This window comes from Mesoplodon densirostris, chromosome 17 (genome assembly GCF_025265405.1).
Source record: "Mesoplodon densirostris isolate mMesDen1 chromosome 17, mMesDen1 primary haplotype, whole genome shotgun sequence".
NCBI lineage: Eukaryota > Metazoa > Chordata > Mammalia > Artiodactyla > Ziphiidae > Mesoplodon > Mesoplodon densirostris.
The window spans coordinates 40,287,018-40,303,413 of record NC_082677.1 but is presented as its reverse complement, the minus strand read 5'-3'; the positions used below and the strand labels follow the sequence as shown (position 1 = coordinate 40,303,413).

The following is a 16,396-nucleotide window of genomic DNA, read 5'->3' as shown; positions in this document are numbered from 1 at the left end:
AGATATTATATATACTAACTTAGTATAGTATAATATGTGGTTTGTTTATAGCATATTTAAAATTTTATAAATAAATATTTATATAGTATATAATTTATACCATGCAGGGTGAATTTTTTTAGAAAAAAGTATAGTACTTGATGTAATATTGATAAAAGCAATTCTGTGTAGAAAAGAAATATTCCTTCTATACAAATATATGCAATCATCTACAAAAAAATATGAGTCACCTACATGAAACATGGATTCACAAGCATGTTGTATGTGTGTTTGCATGTGTGTGCACACACGTTAAGTTCAATTCACACATGGCTGCCTCTATATAGAAGAAGATTATTTACTGGATGGAAAGCCCATCACTGTGTAACCAAGCAGGACCCTATGGAGACTTCCTGGGACAAGCCCTCCTCCATATCCTCTGCTTTAGCTCCTCTCTGAAGTAACTAGATAACAGTATTTGATGCACATTTCCTAAGTTGTTTTACAGATGTGAAAGCCCCCCACCAACTGGAAAATGTTAACTAATTGATGACCATGAGCACATAGCCCCAGGACTCCTAGAGCTTAAGGACTGAAAATGTTAGCTCCTGTGACACCGCCCTGTTACCTCACCATCAGCCAATCAGAGAATTATGGATGAGCTGATCACATACCATGAAACCCCCCTCCCTCATCTGGCTTTTAAAAATGTTTTGCGAAACCCTTCGGGGAACTCAGAATTTTTTAGAGCGTGAGCCACCTGTCTCCTTACTTGCCACTGCAATAAAACTTTCTCTGCTCCAAACTCAGACGTTTTGGTTTGTTTGACCTCACTGTGTGTTGGGCCCACAAACTTGCGTTAACAACTTTATCCTTGGATTCACTTACATTCTAGATTCATATAACTTTTTGTGTGTTTTAATGTCAGTAAGTGGGACATGTTATAAACTAATACTGTTGTTTTCTAATAAGTTCGTTTGATCACTGTGTATTTGGTACTCTTTCAGAATTCACTGAAAATGTTAACCAACTGAAAAAATACATTGACTTTCGTAAACGTTAATTACCTAGAGTGAAAATGAAACTTATCATTTTCCTCCCTTGAAGTCTTTCAATTCCGGCTGGAAATATAACAGAAAGACCCCCATCGAATTCCCAGTGGACATTTCTAAAACAGGACCTCTCCCATTGTGTTTGGAATATTCAAACCATTTTTACTCACCCTATTTTTTGCTTGTGATAAGAAAAATTTAGTTTTGTTTCTCTTCAAGGTATAAACAAAATTAAATGATAAATACATGAAAAAATTCTCAGGAATTTTATAACAAAAATAATAAATAAACTTAAATGAACTATAAAACAATTGTCTTGAATAAAAAATACAGCATGAATAATCTTGATTAACCCTGGTACTGAAAATGTCTGTTATTATAGCCCTTGGAATATGTTTGGACAGAAGTTAGCCTCTCTTCCTAAGTGTCTGGAGATGTAAAGGCTTGCATTGCTTGCATCCATTTATTTAAAATGCAGAATTAATATGCAGTGTGCAATGCTGACTGGCATTAATGAGGCTTAGCCCAAGCAACATAACATGCAATCCTTTAGTAATTTAAAGTCTTTCAATGTCTTATTACTCTTGTGAAATGGCTTTACAGTAAGGTTATAATACAAGGAAGAAACCAATGGAGAATTGTAAAGTATAGAACATTAGTGTTTGAAGTGTACTTTCTGAGGGTTTTTATTTCTATTCATGCCCATAGCAACTGGGTCAAAGGAAGTTCATAAAGCTCTATATAACATCCATGAACCACTTAAAGAAAATGTTGTAATGTGCAGAGAGCAGGTACAATTTGTGATCCTCATAAAGGTGGTTTTGCATTGTTCCTTTGTGAGTAATGACCTACGATTGTATCCAGTTTGCCTATAGTAAATTAGAGAGCATAGTAGTAACTGTTTAGAAAGAAATTTATAACTGGATGTGGCAAAATATATGGGTTTGTTCATGTATTTATTTATTTAGCAAAAATTGAGTTCACACTCATGTACCCAGCACCCTGGCACATTCAATGTTCAGTTCACAGAGGTTTGTTCTGCTGTTACACATTTAGAGGGAAGCTGCTGAGTAACTTTGACATAAGATGCTATTGTTTAATTCCTAATTGAATTACCAAAATTTCTATAGGACTATAAAATTATTTCCCTTTATTCCCACTCTCATTAAATATCGTATTGAGAAAAGAAGACAAAATTCAGCTTAATGTAGCCCCTTCACAAACTTTATGATTTTGGGAGGAATATATCTTTCTCTCTATCTCAAGTCCTGCATTTGTGAATTGTCCATCAAGAAAAGCCTTGAAAGTCATTGCATAGAAGGAAAGTCAAACATTCTCAGGAAATGAACAATATACAGAGTTGCTAAATCTTTATAATAACCAATGATATTTATAACAATAGATTGCTCTCAAATACCACTTAGGCAATAACACATTGAGAGAAAGCTATTTATTGGTTACAGTACTTGGCACCTATACTTTTTATTAAATTGTTACAATTGTTTGAAAAATGTCAGCCAGCTTATGATAGAGACCACTAAATTTTGGAATAGCATAAGAAGAAACCCTAAACAAATGGGGAAAAATGTTTCATCTGATAATTCAACTTGAATCATTTACTGAATTTCATCATTAATTCCACATTCTTAGATTTTTTTCCAATCCTCTTTTTGCTTATATTTCTTAAGATTTTATTTTGTTACAAAGTATTCCTATATCGTAGTGGTTTTGGAATAAGTGGATTAAATTTAGTATATTATAAAATAGTAGGTGGAAGTAAATATTATACTAATGCTTTAAAAGTGACCTCCTTGCAATAACAATGTGCACAATAAGAAATACATCTTTTTGTCTGTTAATTTCACTTGATAACAGGGAACTATAATTGAGGGAAGCCAACTAGTCTACTTAATGGCCTGTACCAAAAGACTATATAAAATCAGCTTTTGTTTTTTCACAAATCCCACATGGAACAGTCAACTTCTTCCTGTTCATTGAGCAGAGGTGACTGCCTCCATCTAGCTAGTCTCTTTGCAAACCTGGACTAAAAATGGAAAGGCTTGTTAGGACAGAGGAGAAAGCAAGTGCTATTGTAGATGAAATGGGAGGAGGTACCTTTGGAATATCAAGAAGGGAGAAGAAAACTTACCTCAGAACTGAAAGAAGATACTGGATGGGGATCATAAGAAGGGTGGAGGGGAATTTGCACAAAGTGAGAAGGGCTATTGATCAGTTCATGTAGTTTAGAAGTAGATCCCAGTCAACTTGCATACCTGGCAGGTCTGATGCCCTGAAGAACCAAGAGGCTGGACCTGGCAAAGTCTCCTGTGTAGGGAAATGGTGCAGGGCCCAGAAGATGAACAGGAGCAAATCTGTTCATATATGCAGTAGATCAATTCAAATTTATCCACTTATGTAACATATTGCTGTGAGAAAGATGCTTTCAGCTCTGATTTACTAAAGTTCCAGTTGGAGAAACAAACCACGATGACTAAATCCACTGCTTTGTTTTTTTTGTTTTTAATACAGGTATTCTCAATCTATGAGACTAATGTACTTTACTTTTGTGTTAGCATTTACGATACAAAATGTAGGTCTTGGGAATACTAATTTTGTGATTTTGCAATGAATTTGTCTGCTGGAGACGAAAACATAAAAGAAAAAGGAAAACAGCTACAAAGAAATTATTACCTAGGGAGTTAGAGGCCAAAATAATCTAGGTGAATACAATTCTCTGTAAAAGTCTTGCATTTATGCATTTATTCTTTCATTTCATTTAAAATTTTCACATAAAATATTTATAAAATACCTGCTAATGCTGCAGGCATTGTACTATATACTGGAGATAAATTGTCAACAGGAAGATCATGTTCTCTTGTGAAGTGAAAGAAAGCAAAACTTATTTAGAGGAAGTAGTGAAAGACCTTTAAGCAGTAGTACCATAGAAAGAAAACCAGCATGTTCCTCACCTGTTTCTAAAAGAAACATTTTCTACTAAAAAGGGAAGGGTTTATCCTGAGCCAAATCAGAAGGGATCTACCTCCCATGTGGCACCTTTATTTCTGAAGAGGCACCATTTCAAGATTTTATAGTTTATAAAGCTCTTTCATAACCACCTTGTTTAGGTGGATGAAACAGATTTTTAACAAAGCCATGCTAATTCTTTTTCTATGTGCTAATTCATTTTCAGTTATTTGAAAAACTCAGGAAATAAAGAGAAATAAGGAAAATACCTATGTCCCTGGCACCCAGAACAAATATATGTTAATATTTTCTGATATTTCTCTCTCCAATTTTTAAAGGAAAATGCTTTTTTAAGAAAAGAAGAGAGGCAAAACAAATGTTTTTTTTTTATATTTTTACAAAATAAACAAGCAGACGCCTGTATACTACTGTTACGGTTGACATTCCTTTTGAGTACTTTTACAGTTCACAATTTTTTCTCGTTCTACATAAGTAATCTTTACACTGATATGTATTCTAGCCATCTATATTTCTATGATTTTAAAACTAAATACCATTTATATGATATTTGTTTTCTAAACTTATTATACTGCATTTTCATTTTAAATCAAAACATGTATTGCATAAGGTGAATACCTATCTGTTCACACTTCTTGATGAGCGTTTTAGCTTTGTTTTCCAATCATATTTAATGATGACAGGACAATAAGCCAGTAGAGAAGGACTCATAGAAGACATTAGAGAGAAGGCAGGAGATACAAGCTCAAGGCTTCCTGATTTGAGACCATAAGTTTCAGGACATTAAATGATTGGAAAAAGTTTTCAGAAATCGGAATGTACACTATGGATCTCTTAAAAAAATATATATATATATATATATTTTTTTTTTAAGAAGATGTTGGGGGTAGGAGTTTATTAATTTATTTTATTTATTTTGGCTGTGTTGGGTCTTCGTTTCTGTGTGAGGGCTTTCTCTAGTTGTGGCAAGCTGGGGCCACTCTTCATCGCGGTGCGCGGGTCTCTCACTATTGTGGCCTCTTTTGTTGCGGAGCACAGGCTCCAGATACGCAGGCTCAGTAGTTGTGGCTCACAGGCCTAGTTGCCCCGTGGCATGTGGGATCCTCCCAGACCAGGGCTCAAACCCGTGTCCCCTGCATTAGCAGGCAGATTCTCAACCACTGCACCACCAGGGAAGCCCTTAAAATATAAATGTTATCAGCTTCTTGAAATATTCACAAAAATATGTGGTTTGATGTAAGCATGTTTAGGAACATTCTAAGAGTCCTTCTCTTGTCTGCTTATAAATAGGAAATCATTCATGGATCAGTTTGAGAAAGTATTTTAGAATCAGGAACCAGTGGAGAATGCCATCAGAAAACATACTTCCTGAGAAAGTAATCAAGTTTCATTTTCTCCAATCTTTTCAGTTTTAACAATGACAATAGCCACACGAACAGTTAAATGATTCCAGAAGGAAAGCATGAGAGATAAAAAGACAAAAAGGAGTTTGTGGTGTCCTGGAGGGCGAGTGAAATAAATGCATCTAGAAGGAAGGAATTATCAGTTGTGTCAAGTGAGAGGAGGACTGAGAATTGCCCATTGAGTTACTATCCTTGGTGATGGTGAAAGAACAGTTTCAATGGAAAGCGGTGGTAAAAAATGTGACACACATGGGCTTCCCAAAGGAATGGGTGGAGAGGTTGAAAACACCAAGTATAGATAATCCTTTAAAGTAGATTCTTTTCTGTAAATGTCAATTTTTTATTAACATTTAGAACTTTTATATTAAAAATTTAAGAATGTTTACCAATTCTTCATGAAAGCAATCTCTAGTTTCTTAAAATGGGTAGGAATAATAGTTTCAGTGGGAAGTTTTAACAAAAGGAATTGTTATTTAATGAAACCTATAGAATAAAAATACAAGGCGGCTCCCTCTATAATGATTGTATAAATTTTATACCAGCACCATTGATTTTTAGCAAACTTTGCTTTTGTAAGAAGGTAGGGGGAGTAACAGAATAACAGGCCATATTGCTGCTACTACAGAGTTCGGTGGAAAATGTAAAGAACCCCCTTCGTGCAAAGAAAACAGCAGTGTCTTACTTATGGTTATGTGATTTTTCATAAAACTTTTATTGCTTTTGCTACTGTTGTTCTTTTTCTCTTGATATTTTGTTTATGAAGTACTTCATTAGGAATTTGTGTCAAAAATGAAAGAGCTGATATTCCTGATTATGAGCCAAATTCGTGTAGGTATTTCTGTAGCTAGTGAATGACAATTCCCCAGGAACTATGACAAGTGTTTAAGGGAGGGAAGCATCATACACATAATAAAATGAGACTATTCAATGGAAAATATCAGATAGACTTTAAAGTATAAAATAAATGTATTTACAGTGATCGCCATTGAATATGATTATTGTTAGTGAGCTCTAGATCTCTTAAGTTTGATTTATATATGAATCCTGCAATATTAAATCTGTTTTAGCAAATCCATCTTAACCATAATTCATTATATAGTTATTCATATCAAATTTGGAAAATGGAAATTTTTTTTTTGAATTTTTGAATTTTATTTTATTTATATTTTTATACAGCAGGTATTTATTTGTTATCTATTTTATACATATTAGTGTATATTTACTGGGTGAAATCTCAAGACTTTTACAGTAAACTTTCTTTCTATTTTCAGCTGCAACTCTCTCTGAAATTGAAACTTGTTGGGAAGAATTCATAGCAATTAAATTGTTTTTCCCTTAAGAACTTGTTTCCTTAAAGTTTGGGCTATTAATAATATCAGATCTCAAAATACTGTTTATAGTGTTTTTTTTTTCTTTTTTGCTCTGATTATAGATTTGTAATCCCCAGAGGCTATTTACCTCATGACACTCAAACAATTTAAAAAGTGTTGAAATAACAGTGGATTAAACTTTTCCTTGGATGCCATTCACTGTTCTATAGACAGAGGCTGCTCCAGAATTAGACATTGGAGAGGCATAGGGGTGAAATCTTGTTTAGATAGAGGAACTTACCCTGGTGTAAGTTATATTGCAAATGCATTCTTTTTGATTATATTGTATTCACTACCTTAGGGAGGTAAAGAATGAATGTAGATAAAAGCTCACCTTTGACACCCACTGTAGATAAAGTGCCATTCCATTATTTGGTTGTCCTCTCTTATATTAAGTCCAGTACTATAACTTCTCATCATTGGGTCTAACCATTAAATCTCATTCACTAATAACCTCTGTCCCTATCCTCATAGCATATCTCACATGATCTATGGTTAAAGCACTATTGAACTACTTGCAGCTCATATGCAAGTCCCAAGAATTCATGTCTTCTAGACTTTGCATATGTTGTCTGTTCTTTCCTGACTACTGTGCTGGCCATGATTGCCTCATTGGCTCATCGTTCAAGACTCTGCTCACAGGAGTCTCACAGTTCTCTCTTCTGTCCCTTAGCAACTTATGCATATCACAGTGTTTTTTTTTTTTTTCCAATTATGGCTTCACTGTTAGTGTGAGACTATTGCAGATATGAAATGCCATACCTTTGTGAGACACTAAAATCCTGATACATAACCTGCACTCAGCAAATACCTGATGATCAAACAAATGAACAAACAGAATAAATACATGAATGAATAAGCAGATGAATGAATCCCTTAAGGGAGTTATGGCAGAGTAGCAATAGACTAAGTCTTGTCACTTAGGAGTGATTTTACTGGGCAAATCTTTGCACAGAGGGCTTTGAATATATTTGAACCTCTGCTTTCCCCATCTGCTAAGGTAGGATTATATTTTCTACCTCTCTCTGCAGATGTTTCTTGTGGATAATACATAAAATCTTATATGTAAAGGTATAAAGTATTATGCAAATAAAGTATTTTTTTTTTGGTTTCAGAGGCATTATGATATATCCATGAAAAAAACAAACAAACAAAAAAAAACACCAGTATCACCTAATACACAGAAGGTTAAATAAGGAAAAGGATGAACAAATGCTAAGGAGCAAGAGATCAGATTGAAAGAAGAGTGAGGCCAAAATTCCTTATAGTATCCTGAGGCCAGAAAAGAAATGAAAACCCTAATCCAGGGATTCTAAACTCTGGCTGCACATTAGAATTAGCTGGGTGTTTCAAAAATATTTTTGCCTGAGCCCTAATTTATCTGGTGTGAGGTGGGGCTCAGTCATTGACACTTCTTAAAGTTCCCTGGGTGATTCTAATACACAGGCAGAATGAGAGCCACTGCTGGGACACAGGAATTGAGGAAAAGTTTCTAGGGAGAAAAACTGCATAATGCATGAGATGTTTTAAAAAAGATTAATCAGCACGTTTCAGAGTCATGCTTTCCTAGTCTGTCATATTGCTATGGCTCTTAAACAAACAAAGAAAAATAAATGAGATAATTAATAATTGACATTGTTGGAATGTAATGAAATGTATTCTGAAATAATTTTTAGAATATTTTCCATTTTTCTGTGTTTAAAATAAAAAAGTTTTAAAAAATGTAATGTGAATATTTTTAAATACACATAAATATATGAAATGGTGGTTTTGAGATGAAAATATACTGACCTCAATTATACCAAACCCTAAAACTCACTTGCTTTTTAAAATGTATTTAATAGTAATTTTCTAACAGATTGTTCTCTGGTATGGGGAAAGTAAAATTTCATTAGTGAACCAAAAATGTGGCATTCTAGTTTGAAAAATATTATCTTCCTTTCTTACATCATAAAAACGTGTGCAGACTTTGTAGTCTTATGAGAGAGGAAAGGTTATATACCAATGATGAGCCCCTTTGGGAGGCACTACAATATCTTATTAAAGTAGAAACCTGAGACACCCCAATGTGATATTTAATACATGACCACGCAACCTTGAATCTAATAAGAGATTTAGGAAAGAAGGAAGCAAGGATGACAGAAAGTGAATAATATCTTGTTTTCACATAAAACAACTCTTGTGAGGATTATGGAAAACAATCATTTCAATATTTTATGGAGAAAGGCCAAGCCATAATTTAATATCTTATGTTTTACAGTTCACATCCATTTCTAGGTGAATTATTTTGGTTTACCTGTATTTAAAAATATTTTGTATTTGGTACAGAAAAATGTGAAGTAATATTTTAAGACCTTAAACTTTTAATTTTTCAGTTTTATCTATTTAAAATGTGTTATTTATAAAGGGCATGCATATGGTAGATAAGATATGAGGCATGGTCCCAGAAAGGTGGGTAACAGCCCAACTTTGGGAAAAATATATTTTTATGCCTCATTTTCCTCATCTGTAACTGGGGATAATAATAATATATATTATTATTTTTTTATACTATATACCATTTATACTACATACCATTTTTTTTATTTTTTTGGTAAAGGCTCAATATGAACGCATGTACCTGAGGGAGACCCCTGTTAGTTCACAGGGACATCCTTTATTAGTTGCTTAGCAAATAACCATGTCTCTCAATAGACACTCTTAATGTGGAGTAGTTTATCACAATTATTTGGTAATCTCTTTCAGTGTAACTCACACAGAAAAAGTGACAATATTCCTGTCACTCCTCAGAAATGTCCCAGCTCTGCAGTTTTCCACATTCAGGAGAATGAAGAAAGCCATTATGAGGTATGCCACAACCACGTTGGTACTGAGCAATTTGCATTTCCCTAGTGGTTTTAAATACTCTAAGTTAGCTGTTATAAATATTTTCTTTGATGACCACTTTTATGGTCGTATTTTTATACTAGTACCTTTTTTTACACAACTTTAAATAAACAATATTAGAACAAAAAGGAAGCAATAATCTTTTTCCTTTTTTTAGTAATGGTCGAACTATGAAATATAGTGTTCTTGTCATTGAATGCAAAGTGTTGATTTTTACCAATTTTTGGAGAAAATAATGAGCAACTATATTTTAAAATGTTCTTAATTCATTTTTATTAGTTGAGCTAAAAATGCCCGCATCAATTTGTTGAAAGATTGATTTGCTTCATCCGCTATACTCAAGGAAGACAAAGAACACAATGCTACTTAATAACAGGTTAAATTGGAGTTTCATTAATCTTTTCTTTTCTACTACTTTTTCTCAGCTTGATCCTTTAGTGTCCTGTTTGTTTGAATTTAAAATAAAAATTATCATTTTCCTTTTTTCTTAATGGGTTCATCCACTGTATAAGATCCATATTTTTTTTTCTCTTTTTTTTGGTGGGAGGAGAGCTATTCCAGTACCAATTATTCTAATATGGCTGGACGTAGGTATATATTATTTTTCATTTAAAAAAGATTGTGATTTAAAACACATAACACGAAATTTACTATTTTAATCATTTTAAGTGTAGAGTTTAATAATGCTAAGTATGTTCACATTGTGCAATAAAAGATGAATATTTTTAATGAATTGTGTTTCACTAATTGACTCTAATATTAATACATACATATTTGTCTCACCTGTTGTCCACTGTCATAACATAGATTGTAAAAAGATGATGGATAGATAGATTATGTATATGGGTACATATGTACGTGTGTGTGCTGGTGTGTTCATGTGTTTTCTATTTTCTCATTGAAGCTAGGTTCCCCCCCACATTTCTTTAAAGATACTGAAAATGTTTTGATTATTATTAACAGTAAACTGTTTTTGCCAACTAAAGGAATCGATCCTTTTCAAAGTTCCGGGTGTAATGTAGGTCAGAGAAACTACTTTGATTCATAGAAATTTGATTGAGTAGGCAACTTCTTTTTTTGGACATACCATTAACTGAGGTGAAAAAAGAATAAAGTGGCATTTGGGGCAGCTTATCCCCTAATATTTCCTCCATGTATCCTTTTTTTTCTTATTTTTCTTTTCCTTTGTGTAAAGCTATTTAGAAACATCCTTCTAAACTACAGCATATAGTCTTCTTCCTGCTTTGCTTTTATTTTCTTTATCTTTATCTCTCCAAAATCTTAATCACTTGAAAGTTGAGAGAAGAACTGAAATTTTTAACCCTTTGATTGTTCATCATCACTATGTATGTATCAAGTGTCTAGAACACAGGAGTGTGTGCCATTACTCACCCTTATTCCATTCAATAATAACACAACCCTTATTCTATGGAAGAAATAAATGTTTCATTCATAAACACTCATGCAAATCTTTAAAAAGCCCATCCAGAATGTTCTGAAAGCCATTGAAATCCAAGTTGATTTCAAATTCCTAAGAATTATACTCATTTATATAACATTTTCATGTCTGTATCTTTTGAGTAAACAACCCATACTCCCCAGAGACCTCTTGGATTACCCAAGAGGGTAGAATATGGAAATAGTTAGCTGAAGATTTTCTTATTTTTTCTAAGGAATTTAAATGAGCTGTAATTAAAATAATTTTCTATTTTAGACTAAAGTTCTAGGGAATATTGACAAGAAAAACTGATACTAAGAGTTACAATGTCAATTTATATTATGACTCCAATCACCAAAAAATAATGAAAATAAATCTGCTGTGCTATGTTCATAAACAAAGGAAAGAAAGAAAATACTTTAGAAAACTTTTATCTCACAAATTCTCATTTAACCATCATGTATACTCCAGACCAATTGTAGTCTGAGTGGTTTCAAAGTAAGTTATCTCTTAGGTCCTATATCTCTCTAGGGGTCTATGATACCATAAAAGATAATGATATAGAAAACTGACACTTTTGTAGCATGTCCTCTGTGCCAGATGGGTTTCAAGCTCCTTATGTGTGTATTGCTTGTGAAAACAATATGCCTAATTTCTTAAGTACACATTTTTTTTAAGGCAGAACGACAATATCTGATTTTTTTAACGTTTTTATTGGAGTATAATTGTTTTACTATAGTGTGTTAGTTTCTTCTTTATAACAAAGTGAATCAGTTATACATATACATATATACCCATATCTCTTCCTTCTTGCATCTCCCTCCCTCTCACCCTCCACATCCAACTCTTCTAGCAGGTCACAAAGCACCAAGCTGATCTCCCTGTGCTATGCGACTGCTTCCCACTAGATATCTACTTTACATTTGGTAGTGTTTATATGTCCATATATACACTACCTCTCTCTCACTTTGTCCCAGCTTACCCCTCCCCCTCTCCTTGACCTCAAGTCCATTCTCTAGTAGGTCTGAGTCTTTACTCCCATCTTGCCCCTAAGTTCTTCATGACCATTTTTTTTTTAGATTCCATATATATGTGTTAATATACAATATTTGTTTTTCTCTTCCTGACTTACTTCACTATGTATGACAGACTCTAGATCCATCCACCACACTACAAATAACTCAATTTCATTTCCTTTTATGGCTGAGTAATATACCATTGTATATATGTGCCACAACTTCTTATCCATTCATCTGTCGCTGGACACTTAGGTTGCTTCCATGTCCTGGCTATTGCAAATAGAGCTGCAATGAACATTGTGGTGCATGACTCTTTTTGAATTATGGTTTTCTCAGGGTATATGCCCAGTAGTGGGATTGCTGGGTCATATGGTAGTTCTATTTTTAGTTTTTTAAGGAACATCCATACTGTTCTCCATAGTGGCTGTATCAATTTACATTCCCACCAACAGTGCAAGAGTGTATCCTTTTCTCTACATCCTCTCCAGCATTTATTGTTTGTAGATTTTTTGATGATGGCCATTCTGACCGGAGTGAGATGATATCGCATGGTAGTTTTGATTTGCATTTCTCTAATGATTAGTGACGTTGAGCATTCTTTCATCTGTTTGTTGGCAATCTGGATATCTTTTCTGAAGAAGTGTCTATTTAGGTCCTCTGCCCATCTTTGGATTGGGTTGTTTGTTTTATTGATATTGAGCTTCATGGGCTGCTTGTAAATTTTGGAGATTAATCCTTTGTCAGTTGCTTCATCTGCAAATATTTTCTCCCATTCTGAGGGTTGTCTTTTCATAATGTTTATGGTTTCCTTTGCTGTGCAAAAGATTTTCAGTTTCATTAGGTCTCATTTGTATATTTTTGGTTTTATTTCCATTTCTCTAGGAGGTGGGTCAAAAAGGATCTTGCTGTGATTTATGTCATAGAGTGTTCTGCCTATGTTTTCCTCTAAGAGTTTCATAGTATCTGGCCTTACATTTAGGTCTTTAATCCATTTTGAGTTTATTTTTGCATATGGTGTTAGGGAGTGTTCTAATTTCATTCTTTTAAATGTAGCTGTCCAGGTTTCCCAGCACCACTTATTGAAGAGGCTGTCTTTTCTCCATTGTATATTCTTGCCTTTTTTATCAAAGATAAGGTGACCATAGGTGCATGGGTTTATCTCTGGGCTTTCTATCCTCTGCCATTGATCTATATTTCTGTTTTTGTGCCAGAATCATACTGTCCTGATTACTGTAGATTTGTAGTATAGTCTGAAGTCAGGGAGCCTGATTCCTCCAGCTCCGTTTTTCGTTCTCAAGATTGCTTTGGATATTCAGGGTCATTTGTGCTTCCACACAAATTGTGATTTTTTTTTGTTGTTGTTCTAGTTCTGTGAAAAATGCCAGTGGTAGTTTGATAGAGATTGCATTGAATCTATAGATTGCTTTGGGTAGTAGAGTCATTTTCACAATGTTGATTCTTCCAATCCAAGAACATGGGATATCTCTCCATCTATTTGTATCATATTTAATTTATTTCATCAGTGTCTTATAATTTTCTGCATACTGGGTTTTTGTCTCCTTACATAGGTTTATTTCTAGGTGTTTTATTATTTTTGTCACAATGGTAAATGGGAGTGTCTTCTTAATTTCATTTTCAGGTTTTTCATCATTAGTGTATAAGAATGCAAGAGATTTGTGTTGATTTCATATTCAGTCACTTTACCAAATGCATTAATTAGCACTGTAGTTTTCTGGTAGCATCTTTAGTATTCTCTACGTATAGTATCATGTCATCTGCAAACAGTGACAGCTTTACTCCTTCTTTTCTGATTTGGATTCCTTTTATTTCTTTTTCTTCTCTGATTGCTGTGGCTAAAACTTCCAAAACTATGTTGAATAATAGTGGTGAGAGTGGACATCCTTGTCTTCTTCCTGATCTTAGTGGAAATGGTTTCAGTTTTTCAGCATTGAGGATGATGTTGGCTGTGGCTTTGTCATATATGGCCTTTATTATGTTGAGGAATGTTCCCTCTATGCCTCCTTTCTGGAGGGCTTTTATAATAACTGGGTGTCAAATTTTGTTGAAGCTTTCTCTGCATGTATTGACATGATCATATCATTTTTCTCCTACAATTTGTTTATATGGTGTATCACATTGATTGATTTGCATATACTGAAGAATCCTTGCATTCCTGGGATAAACCCCACTTGATCATGGTGTATGATCCTGTTAATGTGCTGTTGGATTCTGTTTGGTAGTATTTTCTTGAGAATTTTTCCATCTATGTTCATCAGTGATATTGGTCTGTAGTTTTCTTTTCTTGTGGCATCTTTGTCTGGTTTTGGTATCAGGGTGATGTTAGCCTCATAGAATGAGTTTAGGAGTGTTCCCCTCTCTGCTATATTTTGGAAGAGTTTGAGAAGGATAGGTGTTAGCTCTTCTCTAAATGTTTGATAGAATTTGCCTGTGAAGCCATCTGGTCCTTGTCTTTTGTTTGTTGGAAGATATTTAATCATAATTTCAATTTCAGTGCTTGTGACTGGTCTCTTCATATTTTCTATTTCTTCCTGGTTCAGTCTCAGAAAGCTGTGCATTTCTAAGAATTTGTCCATTTCTTCCAGGTTGTCCATTTTATTGGCATACAGTTGCTTGTAGTAATCTCTCATGATCCTTTGTATTTCTACAGTGTCAGTTGTTACTTCTCCTTTTTAGTTTCTAATTCTATTGAGTTGTCTTCTCCCTTTTTTTCTTGATGAGTCTGGCTAATGGTTTATCAATATTGTTTATCTTCTCAAAGAACCAGCTTTTAGTTTTATTGATGTTTGCTATCATTTCCTTCATTTCTTTTTCATTTACTTCTGATCTGATCTTATGATTTCTTTCCTTCTGCTAAATTTGGGTTTTTTTTCTGTTCTTCTTTCTCTGATTGCTTTAGGGGTAAGTTTAAGTTGTTTATTTGAGATGTTTCTTGTTTTTTAAGGTAGGATTGTATTGCTATACACTTCTCTCTTAGAAATGGTTTTGCTGCACCCCATAGGTTTTGGTTTGTGCTGTTTTCATTGTCATTTGTTTCTAGGTATTTTTAAAATTTCCTCTTTGATTTCTTCAGTGATCTCTTGGCTATCACATAGTGTATTGTTTAGCCTCCATGTGATTGTATTTTTTTACAGATTTTTTTCCTCTAATTGATATCTAGTCTTATAGCATTATGGTTGGAAAATATACTTAATATGATTTCAATTTTTTTTAAATTTACCAAGGCTTGACTTGTGACCCAAGAGAGGATCTATCCTGGAGAATGTTCCATGATCACTTGAGAAGAAAGTGTATTCTGTTGTTTTCAGGTGGAATGTCCTATAAATATCAATTAAGTTCATCTTGTTTAATGTATCATTTAAAGTTTGTGTTTACGTTTTTATTTTCATTTTGGATGATCTGTCCATTGGTGAAAGTGGGGTGTTAAAATCCCCTACTATGATTGTGTTACTGTTGATTTCCAATTTTATGACTGCTAATATTTGCCTTATATATTGAGGTGTTCCTATGTTGGGTGCATAAATATTTACAACTGTTATATCTTCTTCTTGGATTGATCCCTTGATCATTATGTAGTGTCCTTTTTGTCTCTTGTAATAGTCTTTGTTTTAAAGTCTATTTTGTCTGATATGAGAATTGCTACTCCAGCTTTCTTTTGATTTCCATTTGCATGGAATATCTTTTTCCATCCCCTCACTTTCAGTCTGTATGTGTCCCTAGGACTGAAGTGGGTCTCTTGTAGACAGCATATATACAGGTCTTGTTTTTCTATCCATTCAGCCAGTCTATGTCTTTTGGTTGGAGCAGTTAATCCATTTATATTTAAGGTAATTATCAATATGTATTGTCCTATTACCATTTTCTTAATTGTTTTGGGTTTGTATTGTAGTTCTTTTCCTTCTGTTGTGTTTCTTGCCTAGAGAAGTTCCTTTAGCATTTGTTGTAAAGCTGGTTTGGTTGTGCTGAATTCTTAGCTTTTGCTTGTCTGTAAAGGTTTTAATTTCTCCATCTAATCTGAATGAGATCCTTGTTGGGTAGAATAATCTTGGTTGTAGGTTTTTTTCCTTTCATCACTTTAAGTATGTCCTGCCACTCCCTTCTGGCTTGCAGAGTTTCTGCTGAAAGATCAGCTGTTAACCTTATGGGTGTTCAATTGTATGTTATTTTTTGCTTTTCCCTTGATGGTTTTCATATTTTTTCTTTGTATTTAATTTTTCATAGTTTGATTAATATGTGTGTTGGTGTGTTT

At 33.8% G+C, this 16,396-nt stretch overlaps 1 protein-coding gene across 1 annotated transcript in view; it reads left to right on the top strand.

Annotated features, from left to right (window-relative positions):
• Positions 1–16,396, top strand: part of PCDH9 (protocadherin 9) — a 989,662-nt gene that overhangs the window by 350,945 nt on the left and 622,321 nt on the right. Inside the window, exon 3 of the mRNA XM_060079958.1 lies at positions 9,532–9,633. Within this exon, the coding sequence (XP_059935941.1) occupies positions 9,532–9,633 (102 nt within the window). The remainder of the gene's footprint in view (positions 1–9,531; positions 9,634–16,396) is intronic.